Below are 24,446 nucleotides of genomic sequence, written 5' to 3' on the forward strand. Positions count from 1 at the left end.
TGACTTACTCAGGGTCACACGGTGAGTCAGTGGCTGAGTTTTCCCATGCTTTTCCCATGCTTATACTATGCATTTACTATAGTTTACTATGGTTTACCATGTTTATTTATATGCTTTCCCATATCTTTCTATTATTTACAATGCTTACCTATGCTTTACCCTACTTTCACTATGCTTTATTACACATTTACAAAGGCTGCACCTAAAGTATTTCTTAGGGTCAACTTCTTTTAAGATTTGAAAGACTTCAAACATACCCCCCATCCCCACTAATTCTTCTTTGCTCCAGGCAAAATAGATTCTGTTGTTTCAGACTATCGTAGCTCATCCTTTAAGCCCTGGGGTTACTCTGGTTATTCGTCATTGGACTCTCTGCAGGGCCATAATGTTCATTTAGTGCTGTGGTTACCAGAATTGGAGAAATATTCCAAGTGTGGTCCCAGCGGTGCATTATACTGCCCCATTATAACCTCCTTGGATTTGTACTCTACACTTTTGGCTTTACACCCAAGCACTTTTTGGTTGCTTTTCCATTCCGGCTGCTGACAGCAGCGGGGTTTATTACAACGTACACTTGTTGACATTGAATTTCATTTGCCACATTTCTGCTCAGTACTGTATGCGGTCTAAATCTTTTTGGATTTCCTGTGTGGCTGAAAATGTGTCAGCGTTTTGCTGCTTACTGTACAGAGCTTTAAAAAAAAAAAAATCTGTATCTGACAAACAAGGTATATTTGCTTTTTTAAAAGAGAAGTTGTTTGTTTAAGATGCTATACAGTACCTGGTGCAGAACTAAATGTTTGTATTGCATATTGCAAGGTCATTTCAAATATAGAGGGGACAAAATCTAAATTACATACATACATACAAGAGCGGAGGCTTTATTAGAAATGATTTAGAAAAAAAAGCACTCTTACATTATACTATTCAACCAAATACTGTCTTCTGTGATCTGTTGTGCACTATCTAATGCTTGGAGCTGTTAGCTGTTAGTTAAAAAGCTGTAACATAGATACATGCAGAGTTATTTAAAATGGCAGGCCAGAGCATCTTTCTCCTAGGTAGCAAATACAAAAGTAGAATAAACATTACCACAAAACTGTTTACAATGGAAAATTTAAATCCAGTGCTCCTGAGCTCAGAGCTACAAGAACAACACAGAATATACTGATACATGAATAAAATGGGGATTTTCAGAAGAAAGAGAACGTTAATTAAATTAAATTTACCAACCAAGTACTTAGTGACATTAAAGAGTTTTTATTTTGTTTCTTTTGGTTCTAGGACAGGGGTCTCTTCAATGTGCTGTCTTGTGCATCGTGACAATGTCGGAACAGGGAGATACCGATTTGACATATAGTATTCCAGCATGCAAGTCAGAGATACCATTTACAAAACGGATTAATCAGGCATGTGGTTAGTCCATTAATTGTGCACAAAATAGAGTGTGTGCTGCACATCTGAGTTATTCATTTATATCGAACCCCTGTAATGCATCCATTATTCACTCTGACACATGCTGACATGTATCATTTACACTGCATGCTGATGTCCGCATTAGAGGGCGAAGCTCAAATATTTTTGCCCTCCTGCTGAGGTTATTTTTTCCACATCAAATTAAATCGCCCTGCCCCTTTAAGAGGCCGTACCTTGCTCGCTTCCCTTTGTAAAGTGCTCTGCCCCTTTGAGAGGCATTCCCTGCCATACGCGTTCTTCCCTGTGGAAAGCATTACGGTACCTTAAGAAGCTTAGCCCATTGTTTCTGTCTCGGTTTTTCTCTTTTCCTCGTTCTTATCTGATTATTTATCATAAACCAGGAAGACAAGATGGCTGAGATGGGGAAAGGGGTTACTGCTGGAAAACTAGCAAGCAACGTGCAAAAGAAACTGACCAGGGCTCAGGAAAAGGTAAGGGGAGACGGGTGTTTATTTTCGGGTTGATGCATTTTGGTTTTTCCATAGTGTTATTACGCTAAACTAATACTAGGGACAGAGCTCCCGGACAATACGGTGCATCAATAATGACAGCTGGCCACAACGATAACATGCGCAGATACTAGTGACACAGCTGTCCAAATAGAAAATATAATGTTGTCTATACAATCATACGTAAAATATGGGAAGAAAATGTCTTATAATAATTAAACAAAAACACCTATCTAAACTAAACTATACCGTCTGTGATGTAACAATATTATAATACAGTAGTACGATATACAGATATATATATATTGCGTTAGAATCAGATTTCTTAACGCCGTCAGGATGTGATTGGACGTTTTCCTTAAAACACCCCAGCAAATGTGCAGACACTGTAGTTTTACAAGAAATGTGATTAATGCTTTATCATAATTCCCTAAAGACAATTTTAATCTTTGCCGTTATGCACCAAAACAGTGTATGAGTAAAGTGGCTAGAATGCGTATAACGGGGATTGTGCTACAATCTGCTGTAGCACCATCTGCATAATCTAGTACGGGTTATTTTAATTCTCAGTGACGAGATCTCATAAACACCACATATTAATCCCTGTGTCAGTCAATTGCATATAGTGTCAAACCAGAAGTCGCCCCCACCTATTCAAGATCGCGTTGGTACTCGGGAGTAATACAGAGCAGTGCTGTTGCTGGGGTAGCGCTGGTTTTTCCAGCAGTATTATGAACGTCATCAGCACCATTCTCTGCTGAATTATTGCGCAATGTCTGCTTCAGCAGTTGTTACTGTGACATTAGAGTGGAGTTCAGGGGTACAGCCTGGTTATCCTTTCCCACATTTATATTTCACATACTTGATGCATCATACAAGTCCATCACAAAATATGCTCAATTTGATTGGTTTGTGATTATCTTAAAAATAGCCATCCCCATCAGTGCAGCATTGTTGGGTGCTAAACTACAACAGTTGTTCAGCCCTCCAGAGTAAACCAGGGGCCCAGGGTATACCAGGAGAACATGGAGTGGTTCATGAGTATTAGCACTTGCTATACTACTTTTCCAACACTGTGGGTGAATACCACACTGAGAATTACAAGTATTTTCTTGTAAGGGGAAGCATTGGGGAGGACCCTAATACCAGCAGACCATAGAGGAAGGACTGCTCTACAGTGTTGCACTTTGTTATTTTTCTGTGTAAAGAAAGCTTGTTAGAAATGAAAGTCTGAACTAAACAGTTATGAGCTAAACAGTTATACTAACAACAAATGGTTAGTACTAGTAAACCGAGTTTACCTTATATGAAATTTGATAACCTTGTTTTAAACTAGACCCCCATTTGGTCCTGTAAAATCCAGTAATTTAATACACCTTAAACAGATTCAGGTAGACCAGTGTTAGAAAACTGCAGAGGTTTTTGTTTGTGTATTTTGAAAATAGTATTGAAAAAAACATCACTGTCACAACTTCTTGATGGTTTCACTACAGCTTTCTGTCAATGGGAAGGGTCAACAAATACAAATCTTATTATAGCAAAGTTAACAGACACCATTCACTGCAGTGTGACTCATTCTTCTGGACTGTGACACATGTATCAGTGACCAGACTGGTGTGTGTGTGTTGTAATCTCTCTGCTGGGCTTTCTGTCCTTGCTGTATTGTAGTATAATTATTTAGCTGAAGTTACATTATTTAATTCTGTGTCGATCCTTGTACCTCCTGGTCTTTGTCTGCTCATAATTATGCCTAACATAAAACAATTCCTCAATATGAACCCATATGAAAAACAAACAAACAATAGTTCTTAAAATGCTATAGTAAAAGTCTGTGGACTGCTCTTCAGCTATATCTAGTCCACTGAGCCCCCAGATGTAGCTCTTATGATTTCGAAGGCACTTAATGGGCTTGGGAGTGAAATTCTGACAGGAGTATTAACCAGGGTTCATTGATTTCTTTTTTACCTTTTATTGTTTTGAAGATTTTTTGGCCTTTTTAAAATTTGTTATATTCCTTAAACAGGATATGATGATATTTTAGTTACAATGATAAAGATTCAAAGTGTAAATGTTCTGGTGTCTAATGGTGTCATGTGCTGTAGGTCACTTTGTACCTAGCAGGAATCAGACAGCCTATAGCACAGGAAGTGATTAGGCACCATGAAGCAGCAGCAGCAGCACTTACCCTCTTGCTTGACTGTCAGCATTGTCCTACTCGTATCAGAGCAGCGTAGAGCTTTGCCGAACTGACTAGAATGACCTGCCTTGTCACAGTGTCTTAAATCCCTCATGTGCACTGCTGTAGCCAGTGCAACGTGGGAGCCCTCCAGTCTTCACTGACACTGCGTAGGAGTCTCTCAGATTTGTTGAAAGCAGGCTTTCTGGAACTCTCTGAGTGGTTACTGGACATTATAACAAAGAAGCAAGCATAAGCAATGATCAGCCTTTAAAATCGAATTTCTTGTGATTTTAATATAACGTTGCTCTTTGTTTGTTTCCCCTGAAAAAGTGAGGTGCAGACTCCTTGTGGTTATTTTTTGTACTTGCTTTATTCTACAAATTTCTGTATACTCAGGCTTACTCGTAGACTGCTGTATTGCTGAAATATGTTGGTGATTTTATTTAAACATTCTAAATGTCTGAAACAATAATAAGTGAAGAATAACAAAACCATTTCTGGGATAGTAAACAGATAACAGAAATAGTATTGAAATAAAGTAAGGTTACATTAGTTTGACAGTTTTGTGTGATACACTGTTAGCGTGGATCCTGTCCCGTTAGTGGGATGTAGCTGAAAGCTCTATAACCAAGAATGCAGACGAGTCCGGCTCTTTTACATAGCAGATAAGACCCTCGTTTGCAAGGTTGCCGGTTCTTGCCTGGTCTCTGACCCGTTACACATTCTTGGTTCAGTATGTTTTAAATACAGAGAGCGATTCATTATTCCTTCCAACTAAAGGGGTTTATTGCCCTACATGCCATAATCCCCCCGCCCACCCCTCACAGGACATCATTGTAAAGAAGTTTGATGTTACAAAGGCTTATCATCTTTGCATTAATAAAAATAAACAAATCACAAAATAAAAATGACCAAATAGTTAAGAAATAAATGCTAGTTACAGCTACTAGATTTATACACAGTCAGCCATCGTAATGTGTGGCTTAAATCTGAAGCCAGGAGGCAATCCATTCCAATACAAAGTAGGTTTATAAGCTTACACAAAAAGTAATGCTGTTTTATTTTCCTTTGGTGGGATCCTATCCATGGCGCTGGGACAGCTTTAAACAGCTCTGCAATACAATTTAAAAATCAGACATAGACCAGTGGACCCACAGTGGGTCCTCATAGTTATGTAACAACCCATATCACCTACAAGGTAAAAAACATTTGTATAAAATAGAACGTCTGTTGGATAATTGCCAAATGTAATCTGTAACGTCTATAGGAAGCTGGTAGTAAAAGATAAAAGTTTAGTGAAGATCAAAAACAAGGCAGTTATTGTGTTCACCCTGTAGTGTGACAAACAGACGGGCTGACACGATCAGCGTGTCATACATGGCTAATCAGGTGAAAAAATAGCACGGGCGGGTATTTAAAACTGCTACCCGTACCTACCTATAATTAAAATAATCTTTTACTTTTATTAGGCTGCAAAATGAAGGGTTAGCTATAAGAGAGACTGTTAAATATACCAGATTCTGCCAAGTCAACGCCAAGGGGGTGTAAAGTTGTCATTAAGGCAAGTGTGTGTGTGTGTGTGTGTGGGGGGGGGGGGGGGGGGGGGGCGAAATTACAGGCATTATTGCAGAGGGTGTGTTCAAAGGTAGAACACAGAACATAGTCACGCTAAAGAATCAAGAAGTGCAGTTCACATATTTATTGACTGGTGAAATACAATGCAAAGCTGCTGCAGTATGTCCACGGATTTGTCATTTCAAATCTTTTCACAGAACAAACATTAAACTTTAAAGCTGCAGTCTCCAGTGCAAAACCACATCATGAAAAAACACGCTTGTGGTGAAAAACGTTAAAATAAGTCGCTACATTTATAAAATATATAATCATGTGAAATTTTCAGTCCACTAAAATAAAGGGCTTTACATAATCTCTGTAAGTAAGAAATTATAGTGTCCAGTGTGAAAACACAACACACAGTAATAAATTAACATCCAAAGTAGCAATATAACATTAAAATGTTCAATACAAAAAATGGTGCCCGAGTTACAAGATCTTGCAAAGTTTAAAAAAAAAAAAAAAATAGTAATAATCCAAAATATGGATTGTAGTGCAACAGGGAAGCGAAATCAATCAGACTGCAGAGTCTGTATCATCTGATCCAAAACTGCCAAACATTATCTGATCTGAAGATAACCCTGACCCTAACTTTGCATCATTCAGTGCACACAGCAACTACTTCTAGGCACTTTTGCTATTTACGTGAGCCGTGACATTCCCCCGGCATTATTTGCGCATGGTTATTAAAAACCGGAAATGAATGGTGAAAGTTTGACTTTCAGCTAAAAGTTGGGGTGGGACAATTGTTCAAACCGGGGCCTTGACTCTGCAGAATCCGGTATTTATGGAGCTGTATATTAACAACAGAACAATCACATTTCACAGAAACCTACTGTATCGAGCAGTTGATGAAGATGTTATCAGATTCAGGAGTTCTTATTAACTTTCACTCACCTGTAATATAGACAAATGCTTAAAATAAAAATGTGTCCAGTTCTAAGGGATGGTCAAGGGCTTCTGGATATGTTTTCCTAATCTTGAATTCAGTGTGAATTCATCTCCTGGGACTGCCGGACGTTTTAAGATTTGACTAGATTTGGTGTGTACAGTTAGAGAGGCATTTCCTTCTGAAGTAATTGTGTTTACTGAGGATCACTTGATACTACAGTAGGAAAATTAATTACGAAGAGTTTTGGTATGCGTAACTATTGTTATTTAGAAGACTACTGGGTGGTACTGAATTCTTTGCCTTGAACGGACACTTGTCATCAAAACACTAATCTGATTTCTAACTGGAAGGCCTTCCGTCTAAACTGGTTTGACCTCCCTAAAGGATTTGGGGGGGGGGGGGGCGGGGGTTACTGCATACACTGGAGGGATTGGGGGAGGGCGGTGGGGGGGGGTTGACTGTATGTCTGGAGGGATTGGGGGGGGTTACTGTATACGCTGGAGGGATTGGGGGTGGGGTTTGTGTACACCATATATAGTGACAAATAAAGAGATAGGTCTAAACTTGTGCATATTTAAGCAGGAGAGACACGTACAAATATGTCCACACACAACAAAGTTCAGTGTAAAATAGGGCACCACCTGGTTTATTATTCCATAGTTCCAAAAGGAGGTTAGTAAACAGGCAAGGGTAAGGTACACGTAGCAGGTTATCCACAGAAAACAGGGTCAGGCCACAAATCAGGTAATCAGAACAGTCCAGGTCAAAACTCACAGGTATCAGTAACACAGTCTTGCACACGTTTTTTTCTCTCTCTATTTCTTGCAACAAAATGCTGTCCCCTACTCCTCCCCTATCTGAATTGGGCTGTCACTTTTTGTATTGTACAAACGCCCCCATCATTGTGACATCATTTCCTTTCATGGGGCTGTCTGGGAAATGCAGTCTCCCTGGGTTGGCCATCTTGTTTCTGGTAATGTGAGGCCATAGTTTGCCAACAAACTTGCCCTCATGTACCTCCCATTAGTCACACTACCCCGAAGTTGTTCTAAACAAGACAATATCTATATATATATATATAAGATATATATATATATATATATATATATATATATATATATATAAAATATGATATAAAAATCTCATCATCTTCATCTTAATTTCATCTTGCCATCTTCCTGGAGATCGTCTTCTTGGTTGCTCTATATCTCTTGGGGATAGATAGATAGATAGGTAGACTTCTCAAACTGTGACCTAGCTTGTTTAGGAGAACAAAACACTTGCATTGTTGTTGTATCTATGCAAGTGCTTCTCCTGTAGTATTAAAACTTGGTTTCCTCATTGTTTACAACCAGTTGAGAGTGACAGGATCTGGTGATTCACGGAAGTCCGATATGTGTGTATAAATGCCACACTTCTATTTTGTGTTTTAGTTGCAGCAGTGCATCATGTTACAATCCTTCTTATTAGATAAACAGGCTCCTATAAACTCCCTCCTATTAAAATGACCTTGAATGTCTTAACTATAAGTCAAACTGGTTTTCATTTTCATTTTAACATTTGCTTTGCCATTAAAGCAATCGCTTGTTAAAAGTATCTTCCAACTTTAAGTCTTCAAAAACCACCCTTCTTCTATTGAAATGCATCATGATCTCAGTTATACAGATACTGTCTGTGTGTCCATCATACTGCCTGTATGTGTACCACTGTGGCAAAGTGCCCCATCCCTGGGCTATTTATTTATGTTGTATTACGTGTAGTGTGTTAATGTTGGTGTATAGTCATTGGTACACAGGATATAAATGGGTCTGTGTAACACGAGTGGGTTTAAAATGTATATTTGTATTTAGGCATGAAGATTGCACAGCACTTCACGTGCAGGTAAAATGTAATAATAAGCGAGCACGGGGAATTGCATTTTATTAATTCATGTGCAGTTGTACCGAGACTCCAATTGAATGATTAATTAGCAATCGAGTCTCGGTACAGCTGCATAAAAGCAGCTTGTTTTCACTCACACGGGGTTGTGTGTTCAGGGCGAAAGAACGGGAGATAGATGGAGAGAAAAAGGAAGCAATTGCTACGTCGTGCTGGAGGACCAGCATGGTACCTGTTTGTTTAGTGTTCGTTCTGTTTGTTAGTGTCTGTTTGTTTAGTGTTCGTGCCCTGTTTGTTAGTGTCTGTTTAGTGTTCGTGCCCTGTTTGTAGTGTCTGTTCGTTTTGTTTGTCTATTTATTTTGGCTCAAGTGCCGTGTTCTGTTTTGGTCAGCATCTTTATTTTCTGTTTGTCCATTTATTAAATGCTGAGCGCAAGCAAGCGCTCGGCTTCACCAAAACTCAACGTCTCTGTCCTGTGTGTTATTATTCCGGGTCTGACGTCATCACTCAGTCAGCCTTGTGACAACCACGCTTAGAGTTTAACCTGTATCTAGAGAAAGGACATGCTTTATCACAAGTAACTATGAGTATCCACTGAGGGTACATGGACTTCTGGCTGGCACCAATTGAAAGGTAATGATGGATTCAGTATCAGGTAAAAGCGGGGTGCTAAAAAAGACGCTGCATTTGGGGATGCAGTTTCACTGTTTACATGCTGTCACTTCACACAAAACAAACAATATTATTTTTTCCAGCCTCCAAAGCCAGTTTTTTTTTTTTTTTTAAACGCCATTTCTGTAATGGGTTAACACGCATTTTCAGTCTAATACTTTGTCATGATATGAGAAAACATGGTGAGAACTGTTATTGGAATGATGTTCTATGAACTGCCAAATACTGTATTATCTTTCAGTCATTTTCACTGATTTTCTTTGTATGGTATATGTGCAGTACCGTAGTGTGGTTGTTTCAGACACACTGATTTATCTGACATTGTTCATTTTTAATGCCCCGACATTAGTAAAGCAACTATAATATAGTCTAACAACGCCACCTGAGATATTTTCACATATCCAATGGATCCAATCAAATCGGATATGACAGGTTCTGCTGCTACATATATATGTAGGGCTGTAGCGAAGGGTACATTTTGACCTATGAAGGTTCGGAACTACATTACCAAAGGAAGGTTTGAATCTTTGATGGTACTAATTTGCATAATTTACCATATTATATTCACCATAACTACTAGTTTATATTTGATTGAAAATCCCATTATCTTACAGGTAATCCTAAATGGAATAAAACATTCACATGTAGCTTAAAAATACGTTATATAGAACAGTAATCATGTTTTTATAATTTTAATAAAAATACACGTTGTTTATGTATGTGTAATTTATGCTGATTGCGATATACACAGTAAGCTTGCATTGCAGCAGCACCAACTGCAGACGACTTAGGCAAAACAAAGCTTTATTTAACAGTCACTGTTCCAAGCAGGTTTTCAGTCAGTCACATTTGACTACTTTAATACTACTACTACTACTACTACTACTAATAATAATAATAATAATAATAATAATAATAATAATAATAATAATAATAATTATTATTATTTTTTTGGTTGTATGGGCATTTAGCAAAAAAAATCCCAAACAACAGAGGGTTTTTGAGACATATCTTTCAATACAGCTTATGCTATACATCTCTTTGCTGTCAAGATAGTGAATGAAGAAATTAAGTTCTGCCTCTGAATAACACGAGCTGGAGGGGGCTCAGTTTTTGAAATTACAATTGTTTGTGTTTCATACTTATACTACCATGGCAATTCTCTTGTACTCTGGGTATTCAGTGCATATTTTACAGAAGCAATACAATCGCTATAGATTTGGAAGTGGATTTTAATACAAGTTTGTTTTCAGTAATGTGCATTATGCAAATCAAAAAATCTAATTTTGTGAGTGATATTTAATGTGTGATTTTATAGTATTCACACATTGTCAAACGGTTTCTGTTAACGGAGAAAAAAAGAAAAAAAAGCATACAGTGCGTGAATGCACCTGACGAACCATCAAAGGTTTTGAACTACCTGGCTATTTTGAATTCCTGGCTAGCGAACGAACCTTTGAACACAGCCCTACATATATATGTGTGTGTGACCAATATGGTCATGCTGATCAACTTACTGGCTCACAAATACTGCAATGCAGCAGGGCCCTCTTTTGCATGTGCAGCTTATATCCAGTTCCTTATTTTAAAGTTTCTGCCGGGACAGCTGAGGTGAATTATCTTCTTTTGAAGGACAGTCTGGTTTTGTCAAAGACACCAGATGAATGATATTTTGAACTGGAGAGTTTTAAACATAACTCTTCAATTGCATTAGAGTGCTGGCAGCTCAGCTTCTGAGAAGTATCCAGGAGGCTCAAACTCCCTTTGAAAGAACAGATATCCACAGCTGTTGGGTTGTTGAAGGCAAGACTTTAAAGGGAGCATATTCCCCCGTCCATCCCCTAAGAACAGTTAAATTAACATTTGTCCAGACCAAAGGACACTTAAACACATGGGCACCAAACATTATTCAGGTGATCATTCAGTTCACTGTGTGTGTGTGTGTGTATATATATATATATATATATATATATATATATATATATATATATATATATATATATATATATATAATCAAAAGTTTACATGCCTCAATGGAAATTTAGAATTTCTAGAAATTTCTCAAAAGCAAATTATATAAAAAATCTTTTTTAGCTGAAAAGGAAAAAGTTACAAGAAATAGAATTAGTCTACAATTATTTATTTCAGCATTTTTATTGGAAAACTCCAAAAGTACTAATTCAAAAGTATTCATACCCGGATAAGGAAAATTAAATTAGTAGCTTTAAATGATTAAGATATTTGGCAATGAGCTTTTGGCATGATTCGTAACCATTCTTCAACTCAAATTTGTTCCATTTCATTCAAATTCTGAGGACTTTTGTGCACAGCCGCCTCCAACTCATATCAAAGATTCTCAGTCGGATTTAGATCAGGGCTTTGGCTAGGCCATTCTAGAACCTTGGTTTTATTCTTCTTTAACCATTCTGAAGTAGATTTTTATGTGCTTTGGATCATTGTTGTGTTGGAAAGTCCAGTTGTGCTTTAAACTAAGTTTTGTAGCAGAGGGTTTCAGATGATTGGGCAGTGTCTTTGGTATGCTGTGGAATCCATTTTACAATGTATTGGAACTAAACGTTCTTTGCCATTAGAGGAAAAACAGCCCCATAGAAGGATATTACCACCTCCATGCTTGACAGTAGGTATGGTGTTCTTTTCTTTGTACGCCTCACCAGACTTTTTCCAAACGTAATGACTATCAGTGTGACCAAATAGCTCCATAAAACCTTTGACCAGAACTCATATCCATCATTCAAATACAGTTTAGCAAACTTTAAGCGATTGTCCTTGTGACTCACAATTCTTCTACTTGTTCTTGATGAAACAACCTTCTTTCTTCTAGCCGAGGGAGCGTTGTGACAGTACAATGAGTCTTGTATTTCTTGATAATAGAAACAGTAGTTGAAATTGGGATACTTAAATGCTTGGAAATCTTCTTGTATCTTTCTCCAGCTTTGGCAATAAATAATTTTCTAAGGTCTTTGGATAGCTTTTTACTGTTTCCCATATTGACTTACTGGTAATGATAGCAATCTTCCTGTGCCTAACCCTTTTATACTCTCTAAGAATGATACACCTACAATCCAGCATTTTCTAGACAATATTATCATAGCATAAAAGGGTATGATTATTAACAGGAAAGCACCACGCTCAGACTTGCCATGACTATCCCTATGGCATCACCTCACTTCATATTTGTTCAATCTTTTTTTAAACTTGCTCAGGCTTTTAAATATTTTCACTATGTACAAATGCCTCACCTGCTCATTTAAATTGGAGTAACATTGCCGCAAAGGTTGAATAAAAACACAAGGACTAAAATGCCAACGTAGCAGTAATTTAACAATTTGAAGACAATGAGCAACTAGATCGTGTTTTCCCACAGGTAGCCTGTATTGTTTTGCAATTATTATGTTCCTTACATTTTCTGGAAGAAACAATAACCCCAGCTGATATCATAGAACTCAACCTTGTTTTGTTTTATGAATACAGTATGTATATTAAAAAAACATGTGTGGCAATTTGTAGGAACACCATTATGAATTACAATTAAGCAGAAAAGTGAAAGAAAGGAAAGAGAATAGCCCCCCTGTGAAAGCTCAGCAGCAAGACTGTACCCTGTCTGCCGCTCTGTCTGTCTGTCTGCTGCCCTGTTGAGTGACACTATCATCTAATAATAGTCACCTAATAAGGGCTTACGGGCTGGGGCTCAGTTGATCCTGTTATGGGATAGCTTGACCAGATACATCAGACGGGAAGGATATATTTGGGCTAGTTCTGTAAGAGGAGAACAGTGGATAGCTGCAATACCAGGGACAGAAACCTTCTTACAAATATAAAGTATTGCATGTGGGCCTCAGAATAGGACCACCACAAAAAAGACCTTTGTGTTGTAGTGGGCTTGTTGCGATTAGCATCCAGGCAATGTGGGGAGGCAATTAAAAAGGCTAACTGGTTGATTGTAGTAAATGTGTGTAATGTAAATCGAGGCTGTAGAATGCATTGGTGATGTAACACTTTGGAAGACTTAAGTTTTGCTCTTCACACTTCAAAAACGACATTGAGGCTTTGGAGAGAGTTCAGAGAAGAGATGCTTGACTATCCCACGGCTAAGTATGGGTTCTGAGGATAGGAGGAACCCGTTGGTCTTGAAAATAGAAGGGTTCAGGGAGTTTTCTTTAAACCCTAAAAGGGGTCAGCAAAATGAACCTGGTCAGTATTTTAAACTCAGAACGGACCCAGGATCAGAGGACACGTTTGAGGGAAGACAGATTCAGGACAGAGAGCAGCAAGCATTTTTTTTTTAGCTGTTTGAATGTCCATTGAAGGGATGAATGACCTTTTGCTTGTAACTTTTCCTATGTTCTTAAAGACCATCCGATCGTGTACATGGCCACTAATATTCCACTATTCAGACTAGGGTCTGTGCAGTAGCAGTGTCATCATGTTATGGTACGTATCATAATACAGTAAATTAAGTGTAACACATAAAAACAACAGCAGTTATTGTCCCTTTTTGATAGTGTTTGGAATTAAACAGGATTTGTTTACTTAAGATTCACAACCTGCTTTGCTTTTGTTTTCTGATTTAATCTTTAACATTTATTTATTTAAAGCAAAATTACAAATACTGTAAATAATAATAATTACAATAATACATTTTAAATGCTGGTAGCTGTTTCAGTTATTTAAGGACTGGTAAGAAGGGCGCACATAGTTTGTTTTCCACAATACTGTAGTGATCAAATGAAATTCACGTAGGACTGGTAATGTTTTTTTTTAATAAGATGTTTTGAATGATTTCATGTTTCCAGTGTACAGTTATAGGAAAAGGTTTTTTTTTCACCCTGTAGAACTATTTTTGCTTCATAAAGTTGAATGAAACATGCTGAATAATGTGACTTTAACACATTGAAATACATACCGCTTCGTAGTTTTCCATATACGTAACGAAAAACTGACAAATATTGAAAAATGTGAAATTTTTATAATCTAACATGAGAGACTGTATAACTAATACACCTTCTAGTAAACTTTTGCAATGTCATTTTATAGTTTATTTGATTACATGATAAATAAAATATCAAAATTATGTTCATATGGGTTTTAAAAAAATTTATTAAATCCTAAAATTCTATGTGATGCAAATCTTTTGTTCATAACTGTAGGTTATCTATAGTGAGCAGTTGTCATACCTGCACTGGTTCAGAACTGACGCTGCTGTCTTCAATTGTGACAGCGTTGGTGATGGTGAAGAGGATCCTAAATTAATGTACCAATGAATGAATGTACAGTCTGATGGGATTGTTTAAAGTTAGATGTGTTGAATTCCCCGAGTACCGGTACTTGATTCTTGCCTCATAGTTTAGACTGTTGGCAAGAACTTCGGGTAAGTCCTTGTTGAAAAAAATATCCGTGAAGGCTACACTGTTGATTTTAAACAGGCTGGCACATACAATTTCACTGTGTTGCCTTCCATCATTAAATTAGTACATGCTAATACATTTTATTCTCAGATTTTCCATGTAGACACTGCAACTAAATCTGTGCATTAACATCACTGTTTGCAGACCAAGTTGTTTTTGCATGCAGTCTCAGATTTTAAAAAAAGTATGGCAGTGCACCAATACAGGGGTCACTGTGTCAATAATCGGATTGTCAAGAAAAATATCGCAGTTCAATTGAGATGAAGCTTCCTTTAGCAAATAATGTCAAAACCCTAATCTTGGGTTCAGCAGTGTCCATCTCAGCAGTGCATCACACAAATCCACAATGCCTGTAATACTTTTTGTGCTGTTGATTTGTTTTCTCAATGAAATTACTTTCAGTAAAAGCACAACTGTTGGAAACACCTCACACGTTTCGCAATGCGTTCATGCTGTTGTCTTGTTACACAATACTAAATCGGTGTGTATATATTTTGCAATCACAAAGTGCCTCTGTTCAGAAAACCGTCAGTGATCTCTGCATTTAATGGCTGCGGGACCCTTTCCTGGCTCTGTATTTCCTCAGTGTGGCTAGAGTCCCCCTGAGCGAGCATCGTGTCTGTGGGGTAAGCATTTATTTCTGAGGGAAACGCAGAATTATGACTCATGTTTCCAATGCAGCTGTTGTGTTTCCTCCTGACAGTGTGGAAGAATGTGCAATGTGCTATAAACTCATTGTGAATATGGTCATCTAGCTAAGGCTTATACCATCGTTGCAGCCCCCAAAGGACTGTATCAAGCCTTCATTGTGAGACCACATCAGGGCCTTGCTGAGATTCTGGAATTAGAACAGTTATATTTAAAGCTTGAGTGAGGTTCAGTTTGCTGTATCACATTATCCTGACTAGGTTTTGCTGTTGTTCATTTACATCAAGGCTACATGGCACATGTCTTGATTTGTTATCAGCTGTTGGCTTCCCTGTTTTATTTAAGGTGGAACAGGATGTCGGTTATGTTGAAGTAGCTCTTGGGAAATGGACCCTGGTTGATGGGGTTTAAGTTGTTGGTGACCCTGAACCAATGTTGGATTTTATTACTGAACCGTTTGAAGATTCACATTCAGATACCATAAACCAGAAAATTACCGTGAGGATACCTTAGCAGGACCAATAGCAGACCATAATATTACCAACAGTAAATATTGCACTGCAGCCCCCTACATGATAACACAGATAATGATTTAGCAATAGATCACCAGTGTGTACTGGTTTATTCTGTTGTTTCTCCAGGGGTACCAATACCTAGTACAGTAGAGCTGCCAGTTGCCCCTTGGTACAGAACGACTGCATTGTGTCTGTAGTTCCGTAATGTAAAGGAAGTTCCACAATACACAACACAGAGATGCAACAGGACATTCTCATGGGTAAATAGAGTTACTCTTAGAAGATAGGCGCTACAGAGCAATGAAATTACCCTATTCCTTCGAATTTGACACACTTTTTATACAATTCTTTTTTTCTTCTCAAAAATAGTCTGCATCTTAAATTCGAGTACAGTATAATGATGCATGCATTCAAATCACCAACAAAAGACGTGACTACCCGAGTACACAAGCAGTAACGTGACTAACTGCCGAGAAAAAACGAGCCAAAACGTTACTGCCCGATCTCGAAAAATCCATGACGTACAGGCAGCCATTTTCAAAGAAGCATCATTAGCTTCCTGAAGAATTCAAAGAAAAGCTCTTACAATTTCAGTGTTTCTAACAAACAGTACCATCTTAGACCGATCGGAAGTGCTGATTAGACCCCTGTATTTTGCGGCATGCCAAGCAATGCCACAGTTCACAAATTGGGAGTAGGTGTGAGTAATCACAACTGGAATTGAGAAACAGCACATAACTGTAATTCTCTGTATGATAACAGACGGCCGCAAACTGCCTCCATACAGTGGCTCTCAAAAGTATTCACCCCCCTTGGACTTTTCCACATTTTATTGTGTTACAACATGCAATCAGAATGGATTTAGTTAGGAGTTTTTGCCACTGATCAACACAAAAAAAGTCCATAATGTCAAAGTGAAAAATAAAATCTACTAAATTAATTTACAAAACAGAAAATAATTGATTGCATAAGTATTCACCTCCATTGCTATGACACACCTAAATAAGCTCTGGTGCAACCAATTGTCTTTAGAAGTCATATAAATTAGTTGAATGGAGTCCACCTGTGTGCAGTGAAGATGTTTCACATGATTTCAGGTTAAATACACCTGTCTCTGGGATGTCCCATAGTTGGTTAGTACTAAGAAAAACTACATCATGAAGACGAAGGAACATTCAAAGCAAATCCGGAATAAGGTTCTTCAAAAGCACCAATCAGGGGTAGGATACAAGAACATTTCCAAGGCATTGAATATCCCCCGGAGCACAGTAAAGTCCATTATTAAGAAATGGAGAGAATATGGCACAACTGTGAATCTGTCTAGAACAGACCGTCCTCAAAAACTGAGTGTCCGGACGAGAAGGGCACATGTCAGGGAGGCCACCAAAGAGGCCTATGGCAACTGTAAAGGAGTTACAGTCTTCCACAGCTGAGCTGGGAGACACTGCTTGCGGCAACAATAGCCCGGGTGCTTCACTAAACTGGCCTTTATGGGAGAGTGGCAAAAAGAAAGTAATTGTTGAAAAAAACCCACATCAAATCTTGGCTAGAGTTTGCCAGAAGGCATGTGGGAGACTGAGACGCTGAGACAAGTGGAAGAAGATTCTACGGTCTGATGAGACCAAAATAGAGCTTTTTGTCCTCATCGGTAAGCTCTATGTTTGGCGCAAGCCAAACACCGCACATCGTCCTGAGAACCCCATCCCTACCCTGAAGCAGGGTGGTGGCAGCATCATGCTCTGGGGATGCTTCTCTGCGTCAGGTCCAGAAAAGCTTGTGAAGATAGAGGGCAAAATGGATGCAGCAAAATACAGAGAAATCCTGGAGGAAAACCTGCTGAAGTCTGCAAGAGACCTGGGACTTGGGAGAAGAAATGCAGGAAAATGACCCCAAACATACAGCCAAATCCACACTGGAGTGGCTTAAAAACAAAAAGGTCAATGTCCTGGAGTGGCCCAGTCAAAGCCCGGACCTCAGGCCAATTGAGAATATGTGGAAAGAGTTGAAAATTGCTGTTCACCATAGGTCCCCATCCAACTTGACGGAGCTTGAGCAATTTTGCAAAGAAGAATGGGCAAAAATTGCAGTGACCAGATGTGCAAAGCTTACCCAAATAGACTCATGGCTGTAATTGCTGCCAAAGGTGCCTTTAAGAAATATTGACTCAAGGCGGTGAATACTAATGCTGTCAATTATTTTCTGTTTTGTATTTGTAATTAATTTAGAACAATTTGTAGATTTTATTTTTCACTTTGACATTATGGACTTTTTTTTGTGTTGATCGGTGGCAAAAAATCCTAATTAAATCAATTTTGATTCCATGTTGTAACACAATAAAATGTGGAAAAGTCCAAGGGGGGTGAATACTTTTGAGAGCTACTGTATGTGTAATTGAGATATCTTTGTAAATGAATATTTATTTGATGATTTTATTTTTTCCTCAAATTGAAGGTGGGAAATTTGGGCTGCGTCTTAAATCCGAGGGCGTCTAAAGGAATACAGTACTTTGGAATTAATGCCCCGGGATGGTCCTTTGGATAGAATGGTTTAAAAATAAACAATACAGTACACAGCAAAAGGAGGTGTCAACAGTATGCTATGAGAATGTTCTATTTTTTTAAATTACAATAAATACACTTTATTTCAACTTGTTACTTATGTCCAAAATACAAAAGAACACTATCCACATTATAACCCCCTTGCAACTAGTGGGCTTAAAATGCAATCACATAGTTATAACAATGTCGTCTGAACTGAATTCTTTCTCAACAGCTCTGAATGCACATTTGTAACTACCGCCTGTATATTTCCACACAACTGCCACCGCCATTTCACCTTCTTCCCTTTTAGGTTTCCTCAAACCCTGCAACCAAGCAGGGACACCTGTAAGGGGTGTGGTGTCAGGGGGAGAAAGAAAGGGTTACTGCAGGCTCCTCCACATTCCCTGCCTGCCAGTGACCTTAACTGGCTACTACAGATAAGGATGTCTGAGCAACTGATGCCCTGACTAAGGGCAGTTTTCCAGCCCGCCACATGCTTGTTGCGCCTGCAAGGTTAAGACTTTGCAAATTAATCATACTCTTTTTGCTGTAGACTCCTATTCACAACACACCAGCCCTACTGTACAGTGTCCTTTAAATGCCTTCAGACACCTTGTCCACTTCTATCAACTGCATGCTATATTTTTTTCCAAACGTAATGTCAATAAAATGACAGTGCTCCATTCCTTGCCACGGAAACGTGGATGGCAGTCTTTATTAAAAATGGGTATAAATTTTGTGTTTTGACCAAATATTTAGAACCATGTCATGGGTCACACAAACGTTTGTGTAAAATCATTTGGACGTGTTGTGAAAGTCAGGCTGGTAAAAGCATTTAAGAGCAAACTATTATTAAATTTAACTTACTAAATATAAACAGAAGTCGCGGTTTGTAACAAAGATCTCTCTTGGCTTCAGAACTTGGAGAAGGCACAAGCCAGTGTGGCTCCTCTCTCTCCACTCCTCATTCCTCTGGGTTCCTCCCTTGAGTTAAGCCTCCAAGTAGGGCAGGCCTCCCATTCAAACTAACACATTTTCACAGGTATGGTTGGCTTGCTGAATTGGAGGTGAAGTACAAACCATTTCTCCCCTCATGGGTGGGTTTTAAAAACATTTAAATTGCTTTTGAAAGTGCAGGACAGCAGATCTTGTAGACTATGATTATTAGATTGGTTTGTCTTGAGGAATAAACACTTCTTGACAGAAAACATAAAGATGAATGCTAAAAAGAGTATACATGACAGAAATACTACAGATATTACCAGGACTTAGAAATAAAGCCCATGTCTGGAGAAAAGGTGTTCTATGTTTTGAAAACCAACAAATCCACAGCAAAAAAGTAAAGGATTTGTGATTGCAATGCTAAAGAGGTAACATTAACATGTTGGTTTACATCTTTTATTCACAAGGAAAGCCTATAGCGTACTCCAGAAAGCACAATGTTAAACGTCAGTACCCAGCTGCCAAATCCATTTACTGTGGCCTACACTTTACCACCTGGTGCTCATTGGAGCTCAGCCTTCTAAATAAAGATGTTCTAGCTGGTGAAAGACTGAGAAAATAGCCTGTGAGCCACAAGAGACTTGAGAGTTTTCCCTTTTTTTCACAAGCCACTATTAATAGGCATCTAGTAGAAGTTATTTCTGTTTCTGTAATGTTGAAACCAGCCAACCACGAGCATTCCTAGTCTTGGACACTTCCTCTTTACCAGCAAGTGAAACCGGGTGCAGTTATATTGTTAGTGCCCTTTAAGAAGGTTAACTTCAGTACAACATGTTAAAATTGTACTTTTTTTGTATTTACTATGATAAGAAATCTCAACACACAGTATGACCACTGCTTTTTATTACACTAGTACACGGGTACTCAATATTCTAAATAAATGTTTCATCCATGTACACACATTAGAATATAAGTATTAAGAATTCCACTCAAATTCAGAATTCTGGCAGGGAAGATGAATCCGTAGCAATCCTTGATCGGGGGCAGCAGAAACAGGTGTGTGATGGACGCAGGTGAACAAAAGTTTTGTTTCATAAAGCTGAATGAAACATGCTAAATAGTGTGACGTTAACATATTAATTACATACCACTTTGTTCTTTTCCATGTACTTAACAAACAACTGACAAAACTTGAAAAATATGACATTTCGAAATATAATATGAAGTTCCATTGTATTACTGTTATGGCAATATAAGTATTCATACCCTGACAAGGAAAATTAAATTAATAACTAGTTGAGGCACCTTTAGCAATAATAACCTCTTTTAAATGATTAGGGTGTTTCTCAATGAGCTTTTGGCATGATTCTTTAGTGCTTTTTGACCATTCTTCAATGCAAAATTGTTTCAGTTCATTCAAATTCCAAGGACTTGTGCGCAGTCTTTTTCAACTCGTACCAAAGATTCTCAATCGGATTTAGATCAGGACTTTGACGAGGCCAATTCCAGAGCCTTGATTTTATTCTTCTTTAACCATTCTGAAGTGGATTTTGATGTGTGCTTTGGATCGTTGTTGTGTTGGAACGTCCAGTTGCGCATAAAACCAAGTTTTGTAGCGGAGGGTTTCAGATGATTGGCCAGTATCTTTTGGTATGCTATGGAATCCATTTGATCATTTGAATAGTGTTGGCTGTCAATCTTAGATTGTTATTAACCTTCCTCACAATTCTTCTACTTGTTCTTGGTGAAAGAACCTTATTTCTTCCAGAACGAGGGAGCATTGTGACAGTAAGTGGCAAAGTGGTTGATTGTATACAGGTGCAGGAGTGATGCAATGCAGTAATTAATCAGACAGAGCCTTGTAATCCAGTTTGGAAAGTACGCTTTATTTTTATATCCAGGTCTAGTGACCCCAATAAACAATAATCCCCCGGCAATACACAGAAATGTTTACTGAACGGGGTAGACAGTAATGGGCTTCTAGACCCTTAACGATAAACAATACGTATCTGCCCCACAATAGTACCGACACGGTCACCAGTCCTGGGTGCATGCAGTAGTGCTCGTGGTGGGTGAGAGTTTATTTTGTGACAGTAGTGTTGTTCCGGCTAGTCCTGGTCCTTGGCAACAGTTCCGGAATTGTGGTAGCCGTCTAGTGCTTTACAAATGACGAATTTCACAAGGACAAACAAACAAAACAAACAAAACTGAACCAGATAACTACAGACCAGTAAGCCTGACTTCTATTATATGCAAACTTATGGAAACTATAATAAGATCCAAAGTGGAAAATTAGCTATATGGTAACAGGATCCTGGGAGACAGTCAACATGGTTTTAGGAAAGGGAGATCGTGTCTAACTAACTTCCTTGATTTTTTTTTTTGAGGATGCAACATCGATAACGGATAATTGCAAAGCATATGGCGTGGTTTATTTAGAGTTCCAGAAAGCTTTTGACAAAGTCCCGCACAAAAGATTAATTCTCAAACTGAACGCAGTAGGGATTCAAGGAAACACATGTACATGAATTAGGGCGTGGTTAACTTGTAGAAAACAGAAAGTACTGATTAGAGGAGAAACCTCAGAATGGAGTGTGGTAACCAGTGGAGTACCACAGGGATCAGTATCAGGTCCTCTGCTATTCCTAAACTACATTAATGATTTAGATTCTGGTATAGTAAGCAATCTTGTTAAATTCGCAGACGACACAAAAATAGGAGGAGTGGCAAACACTGTTGCAGCAGCAAAGGTCATTCAAAATGATCTAGACAAGATTCAGAACTGGGCAGACACATGGCAAATGACATTTAATAGAGAAAAGTGTAAGGTACTGCACACAGGAAATACAAATGTACATTATAAATATCATATGGGAGATACTGAAATTGGAGAAGGAATCTATGAAAAAGACCTAGGAGTTTTTGTTGACTCAGAAATGTCTTCATCTAGACAATGTGGGGAAGCCATAAAAAAGGCCAACCAGATGCTGGGATACATTGTGAAAAGTGTTGAATTTAAATCAAGGGAAGTAATGTTAAAACTGTACAACACATTAGTAAGACCTCATCTTGAATATTGTGTTCAGTTCTGGTCACCTCGCTATAAAAAAGATATTGGTGCTCTAGAAAGAGTGCAAAGAAGAGTGACCAGAATTATTCCGGGTTTAAAAGGCATATCATATGCAGACAGGCTAAAAGAATTGAATCTATTCAGTCTTGAACAAAGAAGACTAAGTGGCGACCTAATTCAAGCATTCAAAATACTAAAAAGTATTGACAATGTCGACCCAAGGGACTTTTTCGACCTTAAAAAAGAAAAAAGGACCAAGGGTCACAAATGGAGATTAGACAGAGGGGCATTCAGAACAGAAAATAGGAGGCACTTTTTACACAGAGAATCGTGAGGGTCTGGAATCAACTCCCCAGTAATGTTGTTGAAGCTGACACCCTGGGATCCTTCAAGAAGCTGCTTGATGAGATTCTGGGATCAATAAGCTACTAACAACCAAACGAGCAAGATGGGCCGAATGGCCTCCACTCGTTTGTAACCTTTCTTATGTTCTTATGTTCTTAAAACACTCAGGATACTGAAGCGGGTTACAGAGTCTCTCACAGTCCTTCTTGGTTCAATAACACAAACGAAAGTGAAGGAACAGATTACAATTGTCCGTCCCCTTGTTATGCTGTCACACATGACACCTTGGTAAACGAGTGCAACCGCCTCTCCGATCGGCAGCTGCCATGTTGTTTCCCTTCCGGGTCAATGCGTTCGTTCAATGGAGTCTCGCCTTCTTCCAAACTGGCCGACTTCCTGACCCTGGGAAAGAACTGTCAGACCAGCCTGTCCAAAGAACTCTGTTCTCGCTGCTTAGTGCCCTCACAGGTGGGGAGTGAGATTTACAACCAAGAATCATTGTATTTCGGTCACACAGTACAATGAGTCTTGTACTTAATAATAGAAACAAGAGTTGAAATTGGGATACTCAAATGCTTGGAAATCTTCTTTTATCCTCAGCCAGCATTAAGACACTGAATCATTTTCTCTTTATAAAGGCTTTCACATTACTTTGAGCACATTCCTTTTGGCCATAGCTGTCTATCAATCCAGTTTGACTGATTGAGGAGCAGAGACAATAAAGGCTAGGAAAACAAAATTAGAAAAAAGGGGAATACTGTGCGCCTTTAAGTTCATGATCCTGTGAGCCGACATAAGTGACAGGAATAGCAGGAATCGCTTGGCAGACGGGGACAGCTGACCATGACATGTGATACACTGATCCCTCTCTCCTGACATTTAGCTGGGGGGTGAGAGGCCCAGAATGCTGTCCTTGCTTCACTGCGCACAATGACATTTAAGGACAGGGCTAGCGGAGACAGGCATGGCTGGCATGGGGCGGCTGCATGCCAGCTATGGTCAGGGACACTAATTTATTTTAAGGTTCCTCTGTCAAAAGACAAAGTGTGTGTGTGTGTGTGCGCGCGTGCGCACAGCCATCATTCAGCTCTCCCAGTCAGATACATGAAAGAGTGGCCCTGCTGTTTAGATCTCAAATGAGGATTGCAACCCAGGTGCATGTTTAAAAGCTGTGATAATCATTCCTCTCCCAGAGTATCACTCAGTTTAGCCCATCCTAGTAAAAGGTTAACACTGTAAATTTGCATGATAAACCACGATTTAACTGTGCATTTAATATATTTTGTTATGTATTTAAATATGCTTTCCCATAACGTCTGGGCTTATTACAGTGCTTACCTATGCTTTACCATGCTTACAATATGCTTTATTACACTTTGCTATTCTTTTACTATGATACAGATTTGTAAGGGCTCAATCAAGTGCCAACCCGTGATTTTTTTCAACTTCTAAATAGCCACTTTCTCCAAATGTGGTACACTTAAACCGGCATGACCAACTTATGAGATGGAAGACAGACACTGAAAATTAGTGACCTTGATCAACCATCTCTGGTTTGACCTATTTTAGTATTGTATTGGTATAACAAATGTTTTACTCGACTTATAACCGGCACATGCCTACCCTGTCTGTTCCATCACTTTGACTCCAGCTCTGATAATCAACACATGCCTACCCTGTCTGTTCCATCAATTTGACTCCAACTCTGATAACCAGCATATGCCTACCCTGTCTGTTCCCTCACACTGACTCCAGCTCTGATAACCAGCACATGCCTACCCTGTCTGTTCCATCACTTTG

The 24,446-nt window shown here is 38.7% G+C and overlaps 1 protein-coding gene across 5 annotated transcripts in view; it reads left to right on the plus strand.

The window, feature by feature from the left end:
* Window positions 1-1,646: 1,646 nt before the first annotated feature.
* Window positions 1,647-24,446, plus strand: part of LOC121323699 (myc box-dependent-interacting protein 1) — a 93,019-nt gene continuing 70,219 nt past the window's right edge. The window contains exons 1-2 of one of the 5 annotated variants that reach the window (XM_041264897.1): window positions 1,647-1,734; window positions 1,818-1,907. In XM_041264897.1, the coding sequence (XP_041120831.1) occupies window positions 1,827-1,907 (81 nt within the window). In that variant the 5' untranslated portion in view covers window positions 1,647-1,734; window positions 1,818-1,826. Of the gene's footprint in view, window positions 1,908-24,446 lie in introns of all 5 variants that reach the window. The other 4 variants (XM_041264898.1, XM_041264899.1, XM_041264902.1 and 1 more) reach the window with 4 other exon arrangements.

The sequence above is a fragment of the Polyodon spathula genome, chromosome 11 (assembly GCF_017654505.1).
Source record: "Polyodon spathula isolate WHYD16114869_AA chromosome 11, ASM1765450v1, whole genome shotgun sequence".
In the NCBI taxonomy this organism is placed as follows: domain Eukaryota; kingdom Metazoa; phylum Chordata; class Actinopteri; order Acipenseriformes; family Polyodontidae; genus Polyodon; species Polyodon spathula.